Below are 18,003 nucleotides of genomic sequence, written 5' to 3'. Positions count from 1 at the left end.
GTAATCTAGGTCACTGAGTCACCCAGCCAGCTACTCACTTGATTTCCTAAAAGCTTCAAACATGACAATTCAAATTATTATACTGCAGCTGCTTTGCTGTAAACAAATGAATTCCAGCTAAACATAAGGCAATGATTCAAAGAAATGATAAGATTCTTCTAATCCATCCATTATAATGCCTCCTGGAAACGCAGGATGAAATAGCATGGCATAAGAAGAGGAAAAACATACATGAGGAGTATCTAATTCTATTACTCTCTGGAAGATCCCACTGAACTCCTCAGTGGACTACAGTAAAAGCTAATGATCTGTTTTGTCAGCCTTTGTTCAGTTTCAGGGTATTTTCCCCTTTCTGTACTGTTGAGACTGCTGGAGAGTCAAGAACTAATAACTTCAGCAGAGAAGTTAAAACTTGGACCTTAGTTCTCCAAAAAGAACACCGTTAGTGCAGCCATTCAAGACCAGAGAGAATCTCTTCCTGTGTAGAGTGCCCATTTCATGGTAAATGCATAAGAACTAAAGACCATGCTTCAGTAATACATGTGAGAACACAGTATAAACCATATTATAGCTTACAGTAATGGTAAATAATACTGTCCCTGCTCAGTAAAATAGACTCAGAGAGAGAATTTAATTTGAAATTTAATTCAAACTATGTAAGATACCAGCACTTGCTCAGAACTGAATATAAGAATTTTAAAAGGTATTTGAATGAACTACATGAACACTAAGGCAACCCCCTCCTGATGACCTAAGGACTATATATTTGGAGAGAGAGTTTCCAGCAACCAGAAATGCCTCCCCTAGGCCTTCCTGTCCTAGGCAGTGCCCTAGCATACCCACATCCAGGGCCTGGCATCTCAGGAACACAACGGTTGCTAGAATTTAAAAAAAATTTCACTTCAGGTCACACACTTTAATACAGTGTTACACATACAGCAAATTGTACAGGAAATAAATGGTAAGTTGAAATTATTCAATTTTATCCTTTTCATTTGCAAAACAGTCCCAAATCAAGAAAATACAGCATATTTACACGTAGCTGATATTTTATATACAAAGCATTATTGTATTTACACATTTTATGAATACAGACTAATACTTCATTATTGGGGGACAAAACATCCATACTGAAAATACCTGAATATGAAACAACCAAGATTACTATATTAATTGCCAGCTGACCATCCTTTTTTTATATATCTATATAGGTGTATACACTCTCCCTCACTTTATGTTTGTGTATGTGTACACTCAAAAAAAAAAGCCTTGCACTTAATTATTGTTTATGCCTATACAGTATAATTTGTTATACTACTTTGTTCTTTATGCTTGCTCAGTCACGTGCTTGTATAAGACAAAATGCATGTTTACTGCTGGTCCCTGAAGAAGCGCGATACATGAATACATATACACAGACCTGAACTATTTCGCATTTGACTTAAATGCTAGCTTCAACCAATACTAGAGGGACCTGAAGAGTACATTCTAGCTTTTATCTTCTCTTTGCCCTAAGTAAGTATAGTTGATTGAGCTACAGCCTCAATATATGTGCTATGGAATACTTACTTAAGGACTTGCAGTGCTGAGACTTGAAACTAATAATTTACTGATTTGTTTGAAAACCTGTCCTTCCAGCCACCAAATAGCTAGCTATCTTGAGTTTTCTTTAATTTGACTTACTGCTGCTCCTTTTTCTATGCTTTTAGCAGCAGGTTTTTCATATACGACTAGTGTAGTAATAGCCATCCTCATCTTCCCTCCTCAGTCTCCTCTCTGGAGCAGGGCAGCCCCTCTGGGTTCAGCAGTTCCTAAGGCTACATTTTCTAGCCTGCTGATTTGTTCTTTGCCCTCCAGTTGGTCCATCTCTTTCTTGAAACAAGGGACCAAAAGCTTAGCACACTAAATTACACATTAGTGATGCAGTAGGAATTGCTCCTATGTTACCTAGTATCTTACAGGCTCTACACGTAGGTGTATAACTCCAGCAGGGCCCAAGAGGAGAGGGAGAAGGCAACGGTCTCTCTAACGTTCAGCTTGTTACCTGCTATCATGCCTGGCAGTTCAGCAGAAAGTTATATCCACATTTGGTATTTGGGTAGTGGATTATTCCTGCTTAAGCATACTAGTCTCCTTTGTCACTCCTGAAGACTCTAGTTGTTTGGGGTCTTTCTCTGGCCCCTTTTCCAACTTGCTCAGTATTTTAACTCTAAATTTGCCCACCAACATATCCCTGCAGTCTGAGCTTTAGTACATCGTCTTCACATTTGACTGGCCTCTTTGTTCTGTCAAGATCATCTATAAAGATACTACTGTGTCAGATCCAGAACAGCCCATTGTAAAAATCTTACTCAATACAGCCTTCTCTTTTAAAAGGGATACCAGTAACTACTCTCACACTGTATTTTATAGGCTTTTTTCATATCTGCCCCCTAACAACTGAGCTAGACCACTCTGCCATCATTCTTACCAGCACAGCTGGAAATACCTGCAAAGCAAACAAAGAATAGTTTGAATTTGAGCATCACCAGAGCATGCCTGCCCTGCTCCAGCCCTCCAGTCATTCACAAAGTTGAAAGGGGTCTTAAAGATACGGGAAGGAACATTTTATGAATAGGAGGGAGGGAAGCAGAATGTTGGAAAAAGAGGATTTTCATGCCCTACCAAATGAAAATAGTAACTCTGTACACTAAAAATACAAGCCAAACGGCAGATTACTCACATTGTTCACAAAGGACTCACTAGAGGAACCACTATGAGACAAGTTATAAACAAAAGTTAAAAATATTCAGGCATGTTCTACAGTATCTGAAAAAGTATCAAATGGAATTTTTCAATGCTAATTGAATTTCTGGAATAACCTCAATATTCCTAGTATTTTTTTAAAATTGCATGTAACTTTATTACTAACAAAATAAGACATACAGTATGACTGGGGTGCTGCTCAATGCAAATCTACCTTTGGACAAGCAAGATTCCAGATAAGATCAGAATGTAATTCAATTTACGAGTGGTACGTTAATGATTTTCAGTAATATTTTCTATACATAACTTTGAATATTAAAATTCTGCTTCTCTAATCAAATCCTACCCAATCATGTCTTCCAACAGCTGTCTGTCATGCTGAATCCACTGGAATTAGGGGCAGGAATAACAACCCCTTGTTTCTGCAGTTCACGTAAAACATCTAATATTGAATCCAATTCCACTCGAAATTTCTCCAGTTCTTGATTCTTCCGTTGTGCCAGTCTTCGCCACTTCTCAACCTCATGGGTTTGCCTTGCTTCAGTAACATGTTGTGTTAGCTGGGTTGCCTGCAAATTAGAAGCCAGTCAGCACTGCGACCTCCTAGTCAAATACTCGGCCAACGCTGCCCCTTTGCAAAAATATGCCGCTTCATTGTATTTGATGCTCAGTCTCAAAGCCCCATGCTCGCATGAAGTGGAAACAATTTGTTCTGAATATTACAAAAATCATTCTGATAGCAATGAATTCCTTTAAATAGTTGCATTAATGACAGAAGGGTAGAATCCATTACGGACTAATGAGCCTCAGGAGAATTTAACTTACCCTCTCCAAAGCAGCAATTAAAAGTTTGAATATTTAAGACAAAGCTGGGCATATAACGTAAAACCCTCTGTAATCAAAATGAACCTTTTGAATTGCCATTTAAATGTGTTAATTAAAAGAATGCTCTGCAAGAGAAACAAACCAAATCTGAATGACATGTTCTGGGCTACTACTGTACTTTTAAAAACCACAAGTTCTGTGAATTATCAGAAAACATCCTGTAGTCACAAAGGTCTGAAGCTGCTGCAGATAAAAGTTTGAATTAATTTTGACATGAATCCATGGCATAATCCTATTAAGTTACCCAAAATAAAAAGTGTCACAAGGTATCAAAATCTCCACACCACTATTAATTGTAGTAGATTCTTTAAGGAAAGCTTTATTACTTGAAGGACATAATTATTGTATCTGTAGTTTGATACTAAGGATAACCTGTTATTTCCTTGTTCAGCAATTTGTTTTTCTACATTGTTCCTTCTCATTCATTTGGGGGACTGCCCCACTGCAGATGATTAAAGGTGCAAAATGAGGACAAACAAAACCCAAAGCTTAATACATAACAAGGCTAGTAGCACCAGGAAAGATGAAATTACTTAGTAGTAATTGTTGCATATACTATTATTTCTATTTTTTTTAAATACATTACAAAACATCTTAGTAGATACTGTCGGTCAGGTAATGAATTCAGTGGAGATAGATCACAGACTAGGCAGCAGCAGACACTTTGCAGACACGGTAAAGAAATTCTCACATTATACAAAAGCAAATGAATAGCATAAAAAAAGTAACTGTATTACAGTTGCCTTTAGCAGGACAGAATGTGAACAAAAATAATAAAATCATCAGTGGTGGCAGGGTTTGTTCTTAATCCAGTGACTTGGCACATCTCTTTTCGGGAAGAAAATTAAATATCTGATGTAGAAAAGTATGAGAATAAAACCTTCTACCACGAACAATTCTGTACATAAAAGTATATTCCTTGACATCTGGTTTCAAAACTGTAGAACAAACTCCACAAACTAAGAACTACTACAGGTTTGATAATCTTCCAGTCCAGCTGCCCTTCTTTGACTTCATTTATTTAAGTAAAACAAGTTAAAACACTAACGAAAGAGTCATGTATTTAAGCGATGAAAGTGTTGCGAAAAAAATCTACATGAACTAGAGAACTGTTTCCAGATGATAGAAGCTCCCCCGACAGATGAAAAATCAGGATGAGAGGCCATGACATAAAATAAGATTAAAAAAATCAATGCAAAATTGTTTTACCCATTCAAGGGATACAAATGTCAGATACAAGAAGCTGTATCACAAAGATCCAACCTTCAAAATCCAAAATTTTCAGTTTGTGGAGGATAAAGGCTTTTTTGTTGTTGTTGTTTTGGGTTTTAAAAACAGTATGTGGTAGACTGCTACAAGATGTTTCTATACTTTTAATGCAGCTTTTCTGAATGGGACTTCTAGAACTAGACAATAAAATTACAGTTCAGCTGAGGAATATATCATAGCTTAACAAACTCTGCATCACAAACGCTCATCAATTTTTCAACAGCTAGCTTTCATTGTGTAATTGAAATACGAAATAACCGAATGATGCAAGGGACTTTCCAGAGGTCATGTGGTCCAACCCTCTGCAAAAGCAAGGCCTCCTTAGATCAGGTTGCGAGGAAGTTACGCATCCGATATGTGAGTCATGCGTCAGTAATCTTAATTACCACGGCAAGGACGTGCTGACTAGGACTGCAGCTACATTCACTTGCATCAGCAGGCACCAAAGACAAAACCATGGCTGTATCAAAAAGTACTTGCCCCCCTGCAGTGTGAGCTAAACCAGCCTGTGCAAATACCATAAAATTACAGTTAAACCAGTAAATTGCTCTTGAGAAGTAAATGCAGATATACTCTGGTGTACCTTTCGAATTTCTTGCTCTCTTTCTGCATGTCTCGTCTCGATATGCTTGATTTTCTTTTCCAGGCACAGGAAATGTTTCATTTCAGGACTCTGGCTCTCCTTAGCCTCTCTCAGTTCATCCAACAATTTCGTCACCTACAGTTTGAGAGAATTGATGAAAATTGTTATCATTGTGTTAAGCAGTGTATAAAACAGATTGCTTTCAAAGGGTATTTGCATTGTTCAATGATTCCATTCAAAAGCTGCAGAAAGGAAGACATAAAAGAAATCGACTTTGTTCAAAAGCTTAAACAGGGGCTCAGGGACTTAGATTAGGATCTTTCATTTGTAAGAAGTGGCCTGAGGATATGAAAATCTAGTCCTTTTTGATAAATCCAATCCTGTTCATAATATGTTATGAAGTGATTATTCACAGTCAATTTTTATATTTCTAAACATACTGAAAAATTAATAGAGAATATTATGATTAGATGTTCTTATACAATCCCTTCTCACGCCCTGGATAAAGATAAAATATCAAGTGTACCAGTGTATTTCTAAGGAATAAATTAAGAAGAGACACGCTGCTAACAGACGTGATTACAAACCCCCTTTGGTCTAATAATTGCCAGGTCAAATCAGCTCTACCAATGACTTACAACTGATTTCCTAATCCTCCAGAAATTCAGTTAAGTTTCCTTACAAAGCCCTACTGGTTTATTCTCATTCTTTGCCTATTTTAAGTAACTTGATATTTCTTCATTTAACATCCTAAGTCTCTTTTGGTCACTTTCTTAATGTAAGTAAACTGAAGTGAACGCTTTGAAGTCTTTATCCTTTATTATAAGCCTTAGCTCCCCTTACCCTATATATTTGAGAACTGCTAACCCTCTTCAGGCACTCAGCCATCCTTGGCCCTCTACTGCTGAATTCAAGTAGCTGGAAGCATTGTGTCTTCATAAGATGTTTGTCACTCTTACTGAGAAGCGACTCCAAGATGGCTTACTATTATTTCCATTTTTTAACGTGGTTTTCTAAAATAACAAGGCCTATGTTAGTACATTTTTGCCTGTCCATTACTCCAGCAGCTTTGAACCTGTGGGCCAATTTCAGCCACATTTGCCAGAGGGGCAGAAGTCTTAGTTTCATAAGGTCTGTGAAACTGAGCGTCTGCTGCTTGGCTGCTAAGTTGCCCCACTGAAGGGAAGGGCTGATGGTGATCTCAACTACGTAATTAAATACAAGAAAAATTCATGCAGGAAAGATGCTATGAGGGGAGAAAAGCCCCAGGAGAAAACAGGCTCCATATATTTTGCCAGCAACAGAACTATGTTAAATACAAAGCTGTGCTACGTGCAAGCTGTTACGCAAGAGGAGTATATAGTTAATGGAAAACATCCATAAACAGCGTTTCTGAAATTAGTATTCAAATAACAATCCTCCAGGGAGCCTCAGAAAAAAAGTTTGCCTTTTTTGAGGTACCACCATTTTAGACAGAGGACTCGGTCCTATTACAAATGGTAGTGCTTGTCTCTATCATGACTAATTCCGTTCGCAGGTTTGGTTGCCTTCTTTTTTCAGCTCAACTTATTTAGCTATTTAACACTTAAAATGTATTTTATAAGCAGCACAGCAATCATGCTAGAGGGCAAAAGCCAGGCTTTACTTTGACATTTTTCTCTGTATAGTCTTGCAATGTTTCAGCTGGGATAGAGCTAATTTTCTTCTTAGTAGCTGGATTTAGTGTGAGAACAATGTTGATAACACTCTGATGTTTTAGTTGTTGCTAAGTAGCGCTTATCCTAAGTTAAGGACTTTTCAGTTTCCCATGCTCTGCCAGCAAGCAGGTGTGCAAGAAGCATGGGAGGGAGCATAGCCAGGGCAGCTGACCTGAACTAGCCAAAGGGATATTCCATACCATGGAATGTCATGCCCAGTATATAAACTGGGGGGAGTTGGCCAGGAGGGGCGGATCACTGCTGGGGCATCGGTCAGCGGGTGGTGAGCAACTGCATTGTGCATCACTTGTCTTTTCTTGGGTTTTATTTCTCTCTCTTTTTGTTATATTCCTTTTCCTTACTACTATTATTATTATATTTTTATTATTATTTTAGTTATTAAACTGTTATTATCTCAACCCATGGGTTTTAACGTTTTTTCTGATTCTCCTCCCCATCCCACTGGGAGCAGGGAGGAGTGAGGGAACGGCTGCGTGGTGCTTAGTTGCTGGCTGGGGTTAAACCATGACACCGTGATTTTTGTAACAAAGGCACTCCATTACATTTTCTTAAATGCCGGTACCTTGAACTCAGCCTGCAACATGTGGGTCAGATAGGATGATCATTCTCTTAACCATCACTGTCATTAATAATCTATAAAGCAGGCACAGAAGAAACAAATTACTAACATTTGTCTCATTGTACTCTTGCCCTGTTTTCCCAGGAGGAAGTATTATATATACTGAGATCATTGGAGTGAAACAAGCTTTGTATGGAAAGGCAACATCTATCATTAGATTCATAAAATGAACCCGAAGTCTCAGCCTTTATTCTGCAAATACAGAGCTTGTTTAATAGGACATCTTCTTTCTCTCCCTGAAATCCCTCACTCTTCTATAAATACTTCACAGAGGTGGAATTTTGCAAAGATAAGATAAATACTGAATGCGTTTAGTGAAATTAAGATTAATTATATTAAGTATGTACTAAACACATACTGATACTTCTCTTGTTTCTTCTAAGTAAGGGCAGCAAACAAGATTAAATGTCTGGAGTTCTCAGTCCCTTACAGAATAGGAGAATTCTTTTTAATAACTCTTGCAGATTAATTACCATATTATCAAAATGAAGTTGAAATTAGCAATGTTCATACATCAAGGAGATGGTGAATTAAGCATAAGCACAATGCTAAGACAGGCTGTGTCCTCCTCCTGAAGAGGAGGTGATAAAAAAAGATTGGCAGCCCTTCAAGAACAACAAAAGCACAGCCAATAGTTCAAAAAGCTTGAGCTAAAAGACAGACAGCAATTTTACACAATATTAACCCAAAATGAAAACACAAACAAGTGTCATTTTTAGTTATATGCTATTAATAGGTTAGGAAAAACCTAGATACCTCTCTCAAAAACCAGTGAATTTCAGAAGAACTATTACAGCTAACCTTCTCTTCTTAAAAGACCTTAAGTTTCATAGATATCAAAGGAGAAAACCAAGAATATAATTGCCTAAGTCAGTTTTATGGCAATGAAGGATGAAAAAAGGAAGGCTTTATCTGAACAAAGAATTTGAAAACAATAATAAAATATCCTCTTAATAAAGAAAAAGTCCTGTGGTCTATTTACTACCCATCACAACTCTCAAAGAAGAGGCTATGAATCCTTGGATTAACCTGCTGATCAATTTTCATACATGTCAGACATTTCTAACTAATTAAAAATAATAATAATAATAAAAAAACAATCAAAGTTCCACCTTCTGTTGTGTGTTGTTCTCTTGTTCACGTTAGAAAAATATATTGCATTCTCAGGTATAATTGATGTAGAAGCAACTGACTAAGATACTGTTTCTAAGACTTATTTTACTATATATTATTTGAGGCTTTACAAGGATGAAAGTGAAAATTCTTTTATTAGAATAAGGTACCCCCAATCCAAATTTAAATATACCTCTTTCTGTAGGAGTTCCTCTCGCATCTGTGAAACTAAAAGGGCTTCCTGATGTCTCTGTTGTTCACTGATTTGTTCTTGGAGATGTTTTATTAATATCTGCAGAAAGATTAAAAATAGTTTGTCATTAACATAAGTACCCATGACAACATGTGAAAACCTATGCAGGAAAAATACACCAAAAATATAATCAGTATTTGTAGTACTGCAGGTATAAGTGATGCATGTATTAACAATACTACCTCTAACACGTGTGCATGCGTGCTATTTAACAATCCTCTATGTGGATTGTTAAATAGCACACATGTACATATACAGTATATGAAAACAAGTCTCAATCTTCAAGTTACTTTCCTCAGTTAAAAAAAGTTCTGAAATAATCCGAATGCAGTAGCTCTTTCTACCTTCATACCGTGTGTAAAACTTCTCCCAAAATTTTAATGCACAAATATAATCACAGGCCCAGGTCCTCATGGGGGACTTCAACCACCCTGATACCTGCTGGAGGAACACCACAGCATGGCATAAGCAATCCAGGAGGTTCCTGGAAAGCACTGATGACAACTTCCTGACCCAAGTGACAGAGGAGCCAGTGAGGAGAGGTGCTCTACTGGGCCTTAAACTCACCAACAAGGACGGGTTTGTTGGGGGGATGTGAACATCAAAGACCTTGGCTGCAGTGACCATGAGATGGTGGAGTTCAGGATCCTGAGAGGAGGGAGCAGGCCGAAAAGCATGATCACAACCCTGGACTTCAGGAGAGCAGACTTTGGCCTCTTCAAAGATCTGCTTGAAAGAGTCCCATGGGATGGGGCCCTGGGGGGGAAGAGGGTCCCAAGAAAGCTGGTTGACATTCAGGGACCACCTCCTCCAAGCTCAAGAGCAGTCCATCCCAACAAGCAGAAAGTCAGGAAAAAATGCCACTAGGCCTACATGGATAAAAAAGGAACTCCCGGCAAAACTCAAACGTAAAAAGGAAGTGTACAGACAGTGGGAACAAGGACAGGTAACCTGGGAGGAATATAGAGACAGTGTCCGAGCACGCAGAGATGTGATTAGGAAAGCCCAAGCCCACCTGGAATTGAATCTGGTGAGACTGGCAAAGGCAACAAGAAGGGCTTCTGTAAGTACCTAAGTGGCAAACAGTAGAGTAGAGAAAATGTGGGCCTGCTGATGAATGGGGCAGGGGTCCTGGTGACCCAGGACATGGAAGAGGCTGAGGTACTGAATGCCTTCTTCACCTCAGTCTTTACTAGCAAGACCTTCAGGAATCCAAGGCCCCAGAGACTAAGGGGCAAGTCTGGAACGAGGAAGATACACCCATGGTGGAAGAGGATCTGGTCAGGGAATACTTATGCAAACTGCACGTACGTAAGTCCACAGCCGTGACGGGATGCAACCACGTGTGCTGAGGGCAAATATCACTCCTACCTTCAAAAAGGGCAAGAAGGAGGATGCAGGGAAATACAGGCTAGTCAGCCTCACCTCCATCCCTGGGAAGTTGATGGAGCAGCTAATCCTGGAAACCTGGCAGGCACATGAAGGACAAGAAGGTGATCAGGAGTAGTAAGCATGGATTCACAAAGGGGAAGTCACACTTGACCAACCTGATATCCCTCTATGATGAAATGACTGGCCTGGCAGATGAGGGGAGAGCAGTGGATATTGCTACCTGGATTTCAGTAGTAAGGCTTTCAACAGTCTCCTGTAAGATCCTCACAGAGAAGCTGATGAAGTATGCGTTGGATGAGCAGACAGTGAGGTGAATTGCAAACTGACTTAAGTGGCTGGGGCAGAGGGTGGCGATGAGTGTAACGAAGTGTAGTTGGAGGCCAGTAACTCAGAGGGCGTAATTGGACCAATTCTGGGTCCAATCCTGTTCAACATCTTCATTAACGATCTGGATGATGGGGCAGAGCGTACCCTCAGCAAGGCTGCTGATCATATAAAACTGGGAGGAGTGGCTGATACACCAGAGGGTTGTGCTGCCATCCAGAGGGTCCTCGACAGGCTGGAGAAATGGGCTGACAGGAATCTCACAAACTTCAACAAAGGGAAGTATGAAGTCCTGCTCCTGGGGAGGAACAACCTCAGGCACCAGTATATGCTGGGGGCCACCCAGCTGGAAAGCAGCTTTGCAGAAAAGGACCTGGGTGTCATGGTGGACACTAAGTTGAACAAAAGGCTAATGGTATTCTGGGCTGCATTAGTATGAATGTTGCCAGCTGGTCGAGGAAGGTGGTTGTTCCCCTCTACTCAGCTCTGGTGAGGCCACACCTGGAGTACTGTGTCCAGTTCTGGGTTCCCCGGGGCAAGAGACATGGAGCTACTGGAGAGAGTCTGCAAAGGGCCACCCAAGATGATGAAGGGCCTGGAGCATCTCTCATATGAGGAAAGGCTGAGAGAGCTGGGACTGTTTAGCCTGGAGGAGAGAAGGCTCAGGGGGATCTCATCAATATTTACAAATATCTGAAGAGAGGGTGCAAAGCCAACAGAGCCAGGCTCTTCCCAGTGGTATCCAGTGACAGGAGAAGCAGCAAAGGGCACAAACTGAAATACAGGAGGTTTTATCTGACCATAAGGAAAACAACTTTACTGTGAGGGTGACCAAACACTTGTTTGGGTCTCTAAGGCCAGAGAGGTTGTGGAATCTCCCTCCTTGGGAGATACCTGACAGCCATCTGGACATGGTCCTGAGCAACTGGCTCTACATGACCCTGCTTGAGCAGGGGGTTGGACAAGATGACCTCCAGAGGTCCCTTCCAATCTCAGCCATTCTGTGAATATAGTGGCACAGGCCCATTTTTAAAACAACAGATCCTACTTCAAAGAAAGACAGAGTTTATAGTAATAGAGAAAGAAATAACTTTAACAGATATCTGTATGTAATCAATGTATCTACTGTATCTTACCTCTTGTGTTGAAATTCTGCTGTTTAGTTCAGCTACTTTAGAAGCAGAATGCTCCTTTGCATGCTGGCAAAGAATCTTCTCCACTTCCCTCTGATGGGAAGCTTTCAGAGATGCAATGTATTCTGCTGTGTCTTCCTGCATCCTGAACAGAGCGAGAAGAAAATAAGACGTAGTAAAGCAGCTACAGACAGTTCTTCAAAAATGTGGAAAAAGTTTCTCACTTGAACATATAAAATACCAAAAATGTTAAAGGCAGCATGTCTTTGAAATTTCATAACAAAACCTCGCAAGATAGCACCACCATTACTTCTACTGCTCTGGACGGACGACAGGGTGGGAAGCCTACAATGTTGGATATGTGCCTCATTTAACTAGAGGCAGCTAGAATACAGAAAACTCAGCCACTCATCTTTTTTGGCTCCTCTTATTAAAAAAAAAAAAAAAAAGAGAGAAAATAGGTGCTTTTCAATCATAATGCAGCTGTCCTATTTCAGGTTATCTATTTTAGAACAGAATGTGTTGCAACCTAAATATGCCAATTTCCTCTACTTTGACTATGAAGAAATCTAAGGGAGACTAGGTGAAGTGTAAAGTTTCTACAGCTGGTCAAGTAAATCCCACTGAAAGCATACCCCAGTTTGAAGGAAAGTATGTGTACCAAATATTAATGCTATACAACACAAATACAAAGCATCTAAGATGCAATGATTTACACTGAGATCTTTTTACTCAAAACCATGATGAACTGCAGTATTAATAAGAAGGATTAATATAGATTTGCCTGTAGAAAGAATCATGACAGTGCACTGCTCTAACAACAACAAAAAACCCCACAAAACACACACCCCCAAAACCAAAAACAAGCAGTAAAAATGAAATTTTCAGAGAACACTGGCCAAGTATAAGCTAGCTTAACACATCGCTGACATGTTAATGTGTCACTTCAATCCTGTATCAGCCAACACTTTAACAAGGTTTTTAAAGGAACACGTTGAGCATTTACCTTCGTATGTTATTTTCAGAATAAGCCAGTGTTGCTTGAGACTTCACCCTCTGCTGGTTCATTTCTAGAGACAATCTTTCTAGCTCATCTTTCAGCTGTGCATTTTCTTGCAGAACTTCCGAGAGATTAGAATCAGAAAAAGTACGTGGTTGGTATATTTTGTCATCGTTGAAAATGGTTAGAAAGGGTTCACTGTTGCTGGAATTCCTTTTGTCTGTTGCTGAGGTATTCTTTTTCACGATCTCTGTAGAGTTTTTCTTATTATCAGTTTTATTTCTCAAATTATTATCAGACAACATCACCATCCTTTCTTTTTGAAGTTTCTCTACAGTTTTTGTAAGGTCTTGTATTTCTCTATTTTTGGTGACCAGTTCTTCATTTAGTTTTAACAGTCTGTCTTTTGTGTTACCTTGTTTCATTTGAGAGTCTGTGGACTCTAAGTCTTTATTATCCTTTTTACTTCCGAGTTTTAATTGGGAATTTTGACTTTTAAGGTTTTCAATTTCTGTCTGGAGGTTTTTAACAGTGATCTGATGGGTCTTCTTTAGATTCTGAAGCTCCTGTTCAAGTTCTGTAGAACTGGCTTTATCACCATTTAGTTTTGGCGATTCACTCATAAATTTGTAGGCAAGTAGTTGCTCAAGCTCTACAAGTCTTTGCTCATACTGTATCTAAGGGAGGGGAGTGGGAGGAGGGAAAGAAAAAGCAGTTTCCTCAAGTGTACTTTTATTATTAGCTCTTCCTATTATTCTTTAAAGTTACTGCACATCTGAAGCAAGATTTCACAAGACAGGATACACATCAGTATTACTAACAACACTACTCAATCAGTTCAGAAATTAGTGAGTGAAAAAATTATGTGAGGCAAACTCAAGTCTGCTGTAAAAAAGACTTACTCAAAACATTCACTACAAGGTAATCCTCTACTCACAATTAATGCAGTAACTATGGGAAAGAAAATTAAATTGACAAGAAACTATTTCATTTTTATATAATTGAGTTCTCTTCAGATGTTACCAACTCCGACAGGCAAAGTAACATCTTATTTTAATATAGCAAGAAATCTTTAACTTTTTAAAAATCTGCCATTATGTATTTGCCATGTGTCAGTTTGCAACCATTACTGTCACATGCCTCAGAATTGTACTTCACATTTTTAAAAACATCTTAAATTTTAACAGGACAGATTTTTATTTTTATTTATTTAATTTTTAAATATAGAAGTATGAATTCAGAGAGACACAGAATCTTTCTTCCTAATGAGCTGAGGAAAACCTAACCCTTCTTAGTAGCCTGGATAGCCTCTGAGGAAAGCACGATGAGTTCTTCACATGGAAAAAAGGAGGAACAACTGGCCAATGCTTTCCTTTCCTGCTGATTGAGCACCTGTGCAGTTTACTTTTTCCTTGAAGTAAAATGCCCGACTTCCGTGCTTCCTAACACAAGTCTTAAGACTCGCTATCATGTAATTTTTGGATAGAATGTTTAGTGTTCCCAGATGTTCCCTGCAGAAAAGCCCAGTCAGCAGCCCTTTGAAACCACAGCCTTTGGTAGAGCAAGGAATTAGGTAAGCAGCTACTCTGACCCACAGGATGAAATCCACTTATCCTAATTATAAGCATTAAATTATTATGCCTCAAGAACTTGTCCTCGCAGTTTCAATACTACTCTAACAATTTCAATGCTCTTTTTATCTTAGGTGCTGAAGCTACTGAAATTCTGGTTATAAATTGTTTGAATATCTTTTCCCTTGAATGTGGTCTTTGCCTTCAGTTTTCACCACTACTCTGTGTTAGACCCCAGTAACCTTATGACTGTTACTTGCAGAGCAGACTACTCAACAAGCCTCCAACTTTTACCTTTATTTTTTGAAATTGTTGTTCCATGGCACGGAGACTTTTTTTAGCATCATCATCTTTACCTTCAAGTTCTGTTTCTAACTTTTTTATTCTTCTCTCCAAAAAATCAACTGTGTTTGTTTTAGCTGAAAGATCATTAGTTTTCTCAGTAGCAGTAGCAGCATAAATCAAAGCAGGCAAAGAATTTGGATACCTTCTTTTTAGAATTCCTTCCATTTCTCTGATCTATCAAAAAGAAAATTAAGTCAGAAGTCAAAAAGAATAAAGTTCTAATGAAAAGTGAACTGAAATAAGTGACAGAACGTTAACAAAAGTCATCTACTTAAGCTGGGTGAAGAATGAAAACTAGAGATGCATATGTTGAGAATTTTTTTAACATTGTTTACATTTATGTTATTGTTTACAGAAAAGCAAGACTCATCATCTCTTACTGATTGACTTATACATCATCTTAAACAAAATATTGCTCTGGTCTTCAGATTGTCTTATGTCAAATGGACTTTTTATTTACTTTCTTAGCACTTAAATTGTATGTGGCTCTTAATGCTGTTAAAGTATTTGCTTTTTTCTTGGACTTACATTCACATTCTTGTTTTCCAACTGTTACAGAGATATTTCATAACAGTATTGAAATTATTCTCCCAATAACAAATTATATGCCTTTTATTCTGGAGTCTGCAATAAAATAAAACTAACACCTTGCACACAAGACTAATAACAAGCCCACTTGTTACTGGGGGCCCAGAAAGGCCCACTTCCACCTGACTTTTCCTCAGTAGAAACATAGATTTTAAGGTCTCTACTCCCCCAGCTTTCATGAATCTTGTAGGAATCCAATAAAATTTAAACCCCTACTCTTGAATCGAGTTGGTTGAAATTGGTCATGTTAAGGGATTACTGAACATAGACAGAAGGAGTCTTAGAAGATAAACAGCAAGCTTGTGTGTGCTTTTGCCCTCTTGCCCCTTTCCAAGAAAATCTACACAGTATTTTATTGTTAAAGGATTTTAAAAGGGATATCAGTAAATAGCTATTAGAACATAGTAGCAGAAGAGCCCTTTGTAAGTAAATAATTGCAGCTTTTTGTGTTAAGAGTGTTCCATAGCACAAGTTACTTTATCACAGGGCTTCATTCAATGCTTTATCCTTATGAAAGGGCTGGTAAGTGTTTTAAGAGACCTTATCTGAAATAAAGGTTAAACGAAACACAGTTCTATTATTGCATACTTGTCGCTCAAGATCCTGAATTCTTTTAGCATCTGCTGCTCTGTCTCGCAAACGTTTCTTCTGTTGCACACACTGATCTCCAGCTTCAGCTCTGAGCTTCTCAACCTATCCAATTTATGAGAAAATAAATTGAAATATATATTCAGAGACATTGTCCTATAGTACAAAAGCAAGCATTTCAAACACACACAATATAATGGAAGTATCCTGCAACTTAAAAACTGCTAATAGTAATTTCTGTACTAACAGATTCTTCAGGTTGTTAAACTAAGTTACAGCTTCAAGCCACTTAAGATCAAAGGAGCTGAAACTAGCTACAAAAATCTAGAAGAGAACTTCAGCTCTGGGACATTCTTGTCTTCAGACCAGTAAATCTGCTGCTTTCTCCCATACTTCCAGTATGCAGGCTTGGTTAATAAGCTATAATATAAAGTACTATAGTGCATTACATGAAGTCAGGGTCAGTTAAGGAAATAGTTTGTGATTTGCAAGGCTGTGCTCCATGATGAGATATAGAAACAGCCAAAAAGCAACGTTATGTTGTGCCTAAATAAATGCTGACTCCCAGGGTCAGGGGAAGGAACTGGATAGCTAATGCTCCTCCAATCCCATAAAGTCTGGCCGTGAAGACTCAAAGCTTTAATCTAAAATTGAATTTCCTACCTTTATCAGCCACTATGATCACTGTACAGGGATATTACACCTTGTATAGTTGGAAGTATTCCTATCTTGATTTCTCTCTCACATTGGCAATGTTAGTGTAACTAATGCTTTTATACCAGCATAGTTTGACTAGTTTGACTGTTTCTATGAAGTCAAAGCTCTTCATTGTTTTTAAACACCAGTCCATCCTGGAGAAAATGCAAGTAAAAATATTTTCTTTCACAGCAACAATATGTTGATCAAAGTTTGATATGGTGGTGTTTAGGGGATCTCCTTCCCTGGCTGCTCCTTCAGAGGCACCTCCTTTCATCTGTGATCTCTTTAATAAAACACCATGAAAAAATTCCAAGATCATTTTATCCCTGGTAAAATTCTTTATTTCTATGAAGCTTAAGTCAAATCTACTTACAAGCAGGCAATGCAAATCTCAGAACTATTCAGGACTCATGTATTAGTTCTGCTTGCTTTATATTTCGAGTGTTTTGGCTTTTTCCTCCCTACTATGGCAACCAGAGAATTTTTCTAAGGAAAAAAAGCATTTAGAATTGGTACTTAAGAGAAAAAATAAGTGTTGCCTATGCTACAATGGAGTAAAAAGGAGGAAAAGAGAATGACAAGAGGGATGTTCCAAGTTGTTAATGTAACAATGTACTTCCTTTTCTTAGTCAAGAAATTTGCAGGTTTTGAGGAAATACACTACTTTTGTTTCCAGAAGCATCATCAAGGTGTCCAAGACAAGCAAAACCAGGTTTTAAGCATTATGCACTTGCAATTCTCACTGCATATGCAGTAATACCTGTTTTGCATATAAAGACTCCACATTTGATTTAAAGCTTATAAAGAGTTTACATGTTTTTTCTTGAAAAGAAAAAAACCCAAGATTATTATGGACAGAATTACATTATACTCATCGCTAGAAAATAAATAATTTAAAGTTTCAACTTCTTAGATAAACCTAGATATTATCACCTCTAGTTTTAGTTTCTCAATTTCTTCTCTTGCATCTTTAAGACGGGCTGCATCTTTATCCAGAAGATCTTGATTTTCTGCATACCACTGAAGTCTTCTTTTTAAATGAGTAATTTCCTGTTTGTATGATTCTTCCATAACTTTAAATTCATAAGACTTCTCCCCTACAAGAATAAAACATCCTTAGCATTGTTTTATTAGTAATTATGTATTGAAGAAGTAATTAGTCAACACTATCCTTCTCA

The 18,003-nt window shown here is 38.3% G+C and overlaps 1 protein-coding gene across 1 annotated transcript in view; it reads right to left on the bottom strand.

Moving 5' to 3' along the window:
* Positions 1-632: 632 nt before the first annotated feature.
* Positions 633-18,003, bottom strand: part of CEP162 (centrosomal protein 162) — a 49,541-nt gene continuing 32,170 nt past the window's right edge. Inside the window, exons 22-29 of the mRNA XM_050894043.1 lie at positions 17,759-17,922; positions 16,127-16,231; positions 14,900-15,124; positions 13,041-13,711; positions 12,038-12,179; positions 9,126-9,224; positions 5,483-5,617; positions 633-3,314 (exon numbers count right to left, since the gene is read on the bottom strand). Of these exons, the coding sequence (XP_050750000.1) occupies positions 3,096-3,314; positions 5,483-5,617; positions 9,126-9,224; positions 12,038-12,179; positions 13,041-13,711; positions 14,900-15,124; positions 16,127-16,231; positions 17,759-17,922 (1,760 nt within the window). The 3' untranslated portion in view covers positions 633-3,095. The remainder of the gene's footprint in view (positions 3,315-5,482; positions 5,618-9,125; positions 9,225-12,037; positions 12,180-13,040; positions 13,712-14,899; positions 15,125-16,126; positions 16,232-17,758; positions 17,923-18,003) is intronic.

The sequence above is a fragment of the Gymnogyps californianus genome, chromosome 3 (genome assembly GCF_018139145.2).
Source record: "Gymnogyps californianus isolate 813 chromosome 3, ASM1813914v2, whole genome shotgun sequence".
NCBI classification, from domain to species: domain Eukaryota; kingdom Metazoa; phylum Chordata; class Aves; order Accipitriformes; family Cathartidae; genus Gymnogyps; species Gymnogyps californianus.
Note: the sequence above shows the minus strand (reverse complement) of the source record. Positions and strands in the feature narration are given on the sequence as shown.